Raw genomic sequence first — 9,724 nt, forward strand, 5'->3', positions numbered from 1 at the left:
TCGACCCCCTAAAGACGTACAGACCAGACATGTCGGCGGCGGCGGGAGAGGGGATTCCCTGCGCCCCCGGACCTCAGGGCCGCTCAGATTCCTGGAGAGGAAGCCAAGTGTCCTTCTCCCCTCCCCCGGTATCCCATCCAAGGCGATCAGTCCAGGACTGGCTCTCGGAAGCGCTCGGGCAAAGACTGGGAGGAAGAAAAGACATCTGGCGGAAACCTGTGCGCCTGGGGCGGTGGAACTCGGGGAGGAGAGGGAGGGATTAGACAGGAGAGTGGGGACTACCCGCTCTGCTCCCACATTGGGGCAGCTTCCTGGGTTTCCGATTTTCTCATTTGCGTGGGTAAAAAACCCTGCCCCCACCGGGCTTACGCAATTTTTTTAAGGGGAGAGGAGGGAAAAATTTGTGGGGGGTACGAAAAGGCGGAAAGAAACAGTCATTTCGTCACATGGGCTTGGTTTTCAGGCTTATAAAAAGGAAGGTTCTCTTGGTTAGCGACCAGTTGTCAAACGACTTGCAGTGAGCGTCAGGAGCACGCCCAGGAACTCCTCAGCAGCGCCTCCTTCAGCTCCACAGCCAGACGCCCTCAGACAGCAAAGCCTACGCCCGCGCCGCTCCCGGCCCGCCGCTGCGATGCTAGCCCGCGCCCTGCTGCTCTGCGCGGTCCTGGCGCTCAGCCATGCAGGTGAGTACCTGGCGCCGCGCACCGGGGACTCCGGTTCCACGCACCCGGGCAGAGTTTCCGCTCTGACCTCCTGGGTCTATCCCAGTACTCCGACTTCTCTCCGAATAGAGAAGCTACGTGACTTGGGAAAGAGCTTGGACCGCTAGAGTCCGAAAGAACTCCGTGGATATTCCAGCTTTCCCACAAGCCCTGATCATTATGAGCCAGTTACTTAACCGATCTGAGACACTCTCACCTCCTAAATAGGGATAGATGATACTAATTTGCAGGTTGTCATTATGATACGACAGGATCTGATCAATATATGTGAACTGTTTATATTTGGAACCTCTTTTTATTGAGTGGAAGAAGTTGTTCTAAATACTCTAGCCAGTTCTTTCCTGCCCCCAGGAAAGCCCGGATTATGTTTTAAGATAAGCAAAATGTCTTAAAAGTAAGCTGTTTTACTTTGAATTTTTCTCTAAATGTTGATTAGTGTACTAGATCCATTTTAATTTGGAAGGTGAAGTGCTACTTATTTGAACTTCTTAAAAATCCTAATTTTAACATCTAAAGAGTTAACTAAGAAAAGCTTAGTAACACGATGTGCCAAGTTGAATATGCTGTTATCCTTATTTAGAATAGAAAATTGGTATTTCTACGTTTTATCCATTCTAAGGCTGGTTAAAAAATTGTATTTCCATGACTACCTATATATTTCTTGAATTTATTATTGTAAAGTTGATTCATAGTAAAACAATTAAATGTTTAAATTAAGATTAAGACGCTAGAGAATGATTTATTTGTTGTCCTTTAATTGTAGCAAATCCTTGCTGTTCCCACCCATGTCAAAACCGAGGTGTATGTATGAGTGTGGGATTTGACCAGTATAAGTGCGATTGTACCCGGACAGGATTCTATGGTGAAAACTGCTCAACACGTAAGTTTGTCCTTTGGTTGCCTCATTAGGAGTGGGGCTGGATAGTTATCATTGTATAGATTTGTGTCTTATTATGAGTCCCATTAATTTCTCCCTCCCTTTCTTCGTCTTCTTGCAGCGGAATTTCTGACAAGAATAAAATTACTTCTGAAACCCACTCCAAACACAGTGCACTACATACTTACCCACTTCAAGGGATTTTGGAACGTTGTGAATAACATTCCCTTCCTTCGAAATGCAATTATGAGTTATGTGTTGACATGTAAGTACAAGTGTCTTTCTAAGGTTTTTAGCTTTCTCAAAGAAAAATATGCTTTATAATACTGTAAGCCTAATCTAAAAACATATTTCCAAGCCTATCAAAAAGACTTTAAGATACCTTTTAAGTTTGCCTTCCATCTTAATGGCCAAAAATAGTGACATTTAGTCCCATCCAGTTTATACAGTCTACTCACAACTCTGTATACCTCTTCTAACCTTTACTGTTTGGTCAGTTTGTGGAGGAGGCATGGTCCAGCTGTTTATTGAATGCCCATGGGCCACAGAATTGTTCTGAACATGTAGCATCCATTAAAACAAATTTGGATTTGGATCAGCAAGAAAATAACTTTCCATGATTCTAAAGTGGGTGCCATACTCAGCCATTCCTTTCATAGGCCTCTTGGATAGTGAGCAGATGGCTACCTGAAAAATCAATATTGCCAGATTATAATGTGCAGAGTATATGTATTTTATTAAAGATGTATTTCAAATGGCCGTTAGACTATAAAGTGTAGTTGTTTTAAAATCGATTATTTTTTATTTTTGGAGTTAAATTCAACCTCTAGTGCCACTTTCCACATTTTACAATAAAAATAATGGTTGATTTACTTAAAAAATGAGAATAAATAAAACATTTTTTTCTTTGAAAATTTCAGCCAGATCACATTTGATTGACAGTCCACCAACTTACAACGTTGACTATGGCTACAAAAGCTGGGAAGCCTTCTCTAACCTCTCCTATTATACCAGAGCCCTTCCTCCTGTGCCTGATGACTGCCCGACTCCCTTGGGTGTCAAAGGTGAGTAAGAAGAACCCATTAGAGATGTATTAACTATAAGAGGGGCTGCATTGCTGCCAAAAAAATCGACCTTAGACTACCATTTATTTATTAACAAAAGCAGTTTTTACTTTTATCATGGGTATCTATGGGTATTTTTAAAAGTATGAGTCTATGTAAACTATTATGTAAAAGCAAATGAGCATCTTGGTATAATGTCTTAATATTTTCAAAGTATTTCATTAGAAATGAAATAATTCTAATTAAAATAGATAAAATCATTCAGTAAGAAGTTGTTCCCCCATATCTTAGAACTGTTGTTTATATTACGATCCTATTCACAATTGTAATTCTCATATAAATGAAGAATTCCTGGTAGATTGACAGTCACCATCTCCTTTCTCGAATACATAGATGGATTCTTATCTTAGCTTTCTCATTTTTCAGGTAAAAAGCAGCTTCCTGATTCAAACGAAATTGTGGAAAAATTTCTTCTAAGAAGAAAGTTCATCCCTGATCCCCAGGGCACAAACGTGATGTTTGCATTCTTTGCCCAGCACTTCACACATCAGTTTTTCAAGACAGATCATAAGCGAGGGCCAGCTTTCACCAAAGGGCTGGGCCATGGGGTAAGATAGAGTTAATATCTTAGAGTTAGTAAAATTATACCAAGTCATAGTCAAGGGCTAACATTAAAGGAGATATACAGATAGATAGATCCAAATAACTTATCCACTTTTTTAAAAAAGAAGTCTTATCTATAAAAACCTTAAAGGAATTTTCCATTTACTTCCCTGGTCTAGTAAAATTATACACACACACAGACATGCACACACATATATAAACATTCACACACATACATATGTACAGGTATCATTATTTGTAATTTGACCCCTGTATTTTTTAGTTTAAAATGTTAGTACTGCAAAATGTTATGTCCTCAAAAACACATTGTACCCTGATTATGCTGCTTTCAATAATGTAAGGTGAGGTTTTTGCCGCATTATTACTTTTTGGATTTCAATAGCATAGCTTAAAGTTATTCGTAAGAATTTTTTATAAATAATACATTTTTATACTTTTTTAGAATTACCATATCGTCATAGTGAAGTATATAATATATATGATATAAGCTCAATATAGTATATTAATTCCATTAAACACAAAGACATATCAGTTTGTCGCTTTGGTGGATAAACAAATTAATTTAGCAATTTGTGGCTATAAAAAATGTATATTTTATTTAAAATTTTTAAAGAAAGCTAAATGATCAAATTATTTAATGATGAATTATATGATAGACACTTTATATAAGAAAAACTTCAACAGCAACAAATTAAAATTTTTTCATCGTTTTCTAGGTGGATTTAAATCATATTTACGGTGAAACTCTGGATAGACAGCATAAACTGCGCCTTTTCAAGGATGGAAAAATGAAATATCAGGTATGCCTCCTGTGACTATTAAGACTTAGTTACTACTTACCGTTTACACCCATATTTTAAAATCCCTAAAAATGTGTTCCTTAACTTTTTAGCTAATGTTTATTTATTATCGTTATTTTTTAGATAATTGATGGAGAGATGTATCCTCCCACAGTCAAAGACACTCAGGCAGAGATGATCTACCCTCCTCAAGTCCCTGAGCATCTACGGTTTGCTGTGGGGCAGGAGGTCTTTGGTCTGGTGCCTGGTCTGATGATGTATGCCACAATCTGGCTGCGGGAACACAACAGAGTATGCGATGTGCTTAAACAGGAGCATCCTGAATGGGGTGATGAGCAGTTGTTCCAGACAAGCAGGCTAATACTGATAGGTAAACAAGAAAATGATTTATATAAAACCCTCTTCCCCAGAGAAAAGTAATGTGCTATCTTTGTTATGTTTTGAGTAACTGATAAGATGTGGTAAATGAAAACTCACACATTCTATATTCATTAAATATGTAAGCATGACTGATCATATAGCTATCTTTTGATACTGACAGGGAAGAAAACAGAAATGAACGAATAGCAAATTTTAAAAATTGCATTCCAATTGCTTGAAAGCTTGTGATCAGAAGCAATAAATGTTTTTATTATTTATTTTGTGCAAATAGGAGAGACTATTAAGATTGTGATTGAAGATTATGTGCAGCACTTGAGTGGCTATCACTTCAAACTGAAATTTGACCCAGAACTACTTTTCAACAAACAATTCCAGTACCAAAATCGTATTGCTGCTGAGTTTAACACCCTCTATCACTGGCATCCCCTTCTGCCTGACACCTTTCAAATTCATGACCAGAACTACAACTATCAACAGTTTATCTACAACAACTCTATATTGCTGGAACATGGAATTACCCAGTTTGTTGAATCATTCACCAGGCAAATTGCTGGCAGGGTAAGCATTATTATTGAAAACCAAAACAAAGGACTAGTCAGTAACTTTGGAATTTCTGCCAAGGAAATTATTTTTCTTAAACTTACTAAAACAGTAGTTAGTTATATTGCTAGTAAAATTATTTTATTGATATAAGAAGCCTAACTTTGCTTGAAAAGTCTAAACTTTTAGTCTAGTCTACAGTTGTCAAACAAATAGCCAATTGTACCCCTACCTTAAAAATATTTTCAAAAAGTATCTATAATCTTATAGGAATAAATATTTTAGGCTTGAATACTAGTTTTATTTTTGAAATTTAAAAAGGCAAATTAGTTCTAGACTGGTGTCCCATTGAACTTTAAGCAGAGCTCCTGATGAAATGCATGTAAGCATCTTTCCAGCAAATAAAAATTGTCTCCGCTGGGAGTTTCAGTTTTACCTGATTTGTACCTAAGACAAGCTGAATACAAACAGTAAATATGCCTCAAATTCTTGTTTTACAACTAATTTTACTTTCCACAGGTTGCTGGTGGTAGGAATGTTCCACCTGCAGTACAAAAGGTATCACAGGCTTCCATTGACCAGAGCAGGCAGATGAAATACCAGTCTTTTAATGAGTACCGCAAACGCTTTATGCTGAAGCCCTATGAATCATTTGAAGAACTTACAGGTAAGAAACAATTTCTAAACTTCTTCGTTTTTCGTTGTTTGTTTGTTTTTGTTGTTTTTGGTTTTCTTTTTGAGATGGAGCCGCACTCTGTCACCCAGGCTAGAGTGCAGTGGCGCCATCTCGGCTCACTGCAACCTCCGCCTCCTGGGTTCAAGCAATTCTACTGTCTCAGCTTCCTGAGTAGCTGGGGCTACAGGCGCATGCCACACACCTGGATAATTTTTTGTATTTTTAGTATAGACGGGTTTCACCGTGTTAGCCAGACTGGTCTCAAACTCCTGACCTAGTGATCCGCCCGCCTCGGCCTCCCAAAGTGCTGGGATTACAGGTGTGAGCCACCACGCCTGGCCCCTAAACTTCTTAAAAGAATCAGGGGTCAAAGGGAAACAGAGAAGTTGGCAGCAAATTGAGCGAAAGAATCAAACTGTTTTTTATGTTGTGAAGTTTGACATTGGTGGTATCTCTGTCTTCATCGCCTTCGCAGGAGAAAAGGAAATGTCTGCAGAGTTGGAAGCACTCTATGGTGACATCGATGCTGTGGAGCTGTATCCTGCCCTTCTGGTAGAAAAGCCTCGTCCAGATGCCATCTTTGGTGAGACCATGGTAGAAGTTGGAGCACCATTCTCCTTGAAAGGACTTATGGGTAATGTTATATGTTCTCCTGACTACTGGAAGCCAAGCACTTTTGGTGGAGAAGTGGGTTTTCAAATCATCAACACTGCCTCAATTCAGTCTCTCATCTGCAATAACGTGAAGGGCTGTCCCTTTGCGTCATTCAGTGTTCCAGATCCAGAGCTCATCAAGACAGTCACCATCAATGCAAGTTCTTCCCGCTCCAGACTAGATGATATCAATCCCACAGTACTACTGAAAGAACGTTCGACTGAACTGTAGAAGTCTAATGATCATATTTATTTATTTATATGAACCATGTCTATTAATTTAATTATTTAATAATATTTATATTAAACTCCTATGTTACTTAACATCTTCTGTAACAGAAGTCAGTACTCCTGTTGCGGAGAAAGGAGTCATACTTGTGAAGACTTTTATGTCACTACTCTAAAGATTTTGCTGTTGCTGTTAAGTTTGGAAAACAGTTTTTATTCTCTCATAAACCAGAGAGAAATGAGTTTTGACGTCTTTTTACTTGAATTTCAACTTATAAGAACAAAAGTAAAGATGTTTGAATACTTAAACGCTGCCACAAGATGGCAAAATGCTGAAAGCTTTTACACTGTCGATGTTTCCAATGCATCTTCCATGATGCGTTAGAAGTAACTAATGTTTGAAATTTTAAAGTACTTTTGGACATTTTTCCATCATCAAACTAACAAAAACAGGTACCAGTGCATTACTAAATTAATATTTAAATTAGACATTACCAGTAATTTCATGTCTACTTTTTAAAGTCAGCAATGAAACAGTAATTTGAAATTTCTAAATTCATAGGGTAGAATCACCTGTAAAAGCTTGTTTTATTTCTTAAAGTTATTAAACTTGTACATATACCAAAAAGAAGCTGTCTTGGATTTAAATCTGTAAAATCAGTAGAAATTTTACTACAATTGCTTGTTAAAATATTGTATAAGTGATGTTCCTTCTTCACCAAGAGTATAAACCTTTTTAATGTGACTGTTACGACTTCCTTTTAAATCAAAATGCCAAATTTATTAAGGTGGTGGAGCCACTGCAGTGTTATCTTAAAATAAGAATATTTTGTTGAGATATTCCAGAATTTGTTTATATGGCTGGTAACATGTAAAATCTATAGCAGCGAAAGAGTCTACCTTTAAAATAAGCAATAACAAAGAAGAAAACCAAATTATAGTTCAAATTTAGGTTGAAACTTTTGAAGGAAACTTTTTTTTTATCCGTGTGCACTGCAGGCCTGGTACTCAGATTTTGCCGTGAGGTTAATGAAGTACCAAGCTGTGCTTGAATAACGATATGTTTTCTCAGATTTTCTGTTGCACAGTTTAATTTAGCAGTCCATATCACATTGCAAAAGGTAGCAATGACCTCATAAAATACCTCTTCAAAATGCTTAAATTCATTTCACACATTAATTTTATCTCAGTCTTGAAGCCAATTCAGTAGGTGCATTGGAATCAAGCCTGGCTATCTGCATGCTGTTCCTTTTCTTTTCTTCTTTTAGCCATTTTGCTAAAAAGAGACACTGTCTTCTCATCACTTCATTTCTCCTATTTTGTTTTACTAGTTTTAAGATCAGAGTTCACTTTCTTTGGACTCTGTCTATATTTTCTTACCTGAACTTTTGCAAGTTTTCAGGAAAATCTCAGCTCAGGACTGCTATTTAGCTCCTCTTAAGCAGATTAAAATAAAAAAAGGCCCTTTTAAAAATAGTATACACTTATTTTAAGTGAAAAGCAGAGAATTTTATTTATAGCTAATTTTAGCTATCTGTAACCAAGATGCCTGCAAAGAGGCTAGTGCCTCAGAGAGAACTGTACGGGGTTTGTGACTGGAAAAAAGTTACATTCCCATTCTAATTAATGCCCTTTCTTATTTAAAAACAAAACCAAACGATATCTAAGTAGTTCTCAGCAATAATAATAATGATGATAATACTTCTTTTCTACATCTCATTGTCACTGACATTTAATGGTACTGTATATTACTTAATTTATTGAAGATTATTATTTATGTCTTATTAGGACACTATGGTTATAAACTGTGTTTAAGCCTACAATCATTGATTTTTTTTTGTTATGTCACAATCAGTATATTTTCTTTGGGGTTACCTCTCTGAATATTATGTAAACAATCCAAAGAAATGATTGTATTAAGATTTGTGAATAAATTTTTAGAAATCTGATTGGTATATTGAGATATTTAAGGTTAAATGTTTGTCCTTAGGATAGGCCTATGTGCTAGCCCAGAAAGAATATTGTCTCATTAGCCTGAATGTGCCATAAGACTGACCTTTAAAAATGTTTTGAGGGACATGTGGATGCTTCATTAATTTGTTCAGCCACAATTTATTGAGAAAATATTCTGTGTCAAGCACTGTGGGTTTTAATATTTTTAAATCAAACGCTGATTACAGATAATAGTATTTATATAAATGAAAAAATTTTTCTTTTAGGAAGAGGGAGAAAATGAAATAAATATCATTAAAGATAAATAACTCAGGAGAATCTTCTTTACAATTTTATGTTTAGAAGGTTTAAGGTTAAGAAAGAAATAGTCAATATGCTTGTGTAAAACATTGTTCACTGATTTAAAAAAAAAAACTGGATTTGTTATTAACATTGATCTGCTGACAAAACCTGGGAATTTGGGTTGTGTATGTGAATGTTTCAATGCCTCAGACAAATGTGTATTTAACTTATGTAAAAGATAAGTCTGGAAACAAATGTCTGTTTATTTTTGTACTATTTAAAAATTGACAGATCTTTTCTGAAAATAAACTTTGATTGTTTCTATATATCTTTGTCATATGACATAAGATTTATCTGAAGCATTATTCTTAAACTATTATCTTGCATTCTCCTACCTATTCAAAACTAGGGCTGGCCCTTCATGAAACCGTTTTGCCCTCAGTTATATAGAGGCTTCCTAGAGTCACTATTTACATCTCATAATCCTTATTCACTGTGACACTGTGTTGGAAAATGTCTAGTTTGTGTATCTTTACAGAAGATGGCAAACAAGCTTATTTTCATTGCCTAGTCTAGAAGAAGAAGAAGAAAATACACAATAAGGCAAAGAATAAGACAAATATTATGAAGGAGGCACAGAATAAAGAAGTTCAAAGCAGAGGAAATTATACAAAGTTGGGCAAATCATTGATACAAAAGCTCATAGGCTTTTGTTGTACCTCCATCTTTGACATCTTGGTAATTTCAATATCTACATGGACCACATATTTAGCATCTTGCCTGGCCTCTCCTCTTTGGTCTTCTCCATTCCAGGGATGCCCTCTTCCACCATATTTCCCGAAATCATACATATCTTGATATCATTATGATTAATTACAGTACCACTTCCAAAATCTTGATTCCAAGCATCTTCCAGCTCACCTA

General features: G+C 36.5%; 1 protein-coding gene across 1 annotated transcript; it reads left to right on the forward strand.

Moving 5' to 3' along the window:
• Positions 1-500: 500 nt before the first annotated feature.
• PTGS2 (prostaglandin-endoperoxide synthase 2) lies at positions 501-9,126 on the forward strand. The gene is made up of 10 exons (XM_032137097.2): positions 501-683; positions 1,486-1,602; positions 1,721-1,864; positions 2,520-2,663; positions 3,090-3,271; positions 4,004-4,087; positions 4,211-4,457; positions 4,740-5,026; positions 5,528-5,675; positions 6,160-9,126. Exons 1-10 carry the CDS (start codon positions 632-634, stop codon positions 6,567-6,569), a joined length of 1,815 nt encoding a protein of 604 aa, XP_031992988.1. The 5' UTR covers positions 501-631; the 3' UTR covers positions 6,570-9,126.
• The last annotated feature ends 598 nt before the right edge of the window (positions 9,127-9,724 follow it).

This window comes from Hylobates moloch, unplaced genomic scaffold, assembly GCF_009828535.3.
Source record: "Hylobates moloch isolate HMO894 unplaced genomic scaffold, HMol_V3 SCAFFOLD_18, whole genome shotgun sequence".
NCBI lineage: Eukaryota > Metazoa > Chordata > Mammalia > Primates > Hylobatidae > Hylobates > Hylobates moloch.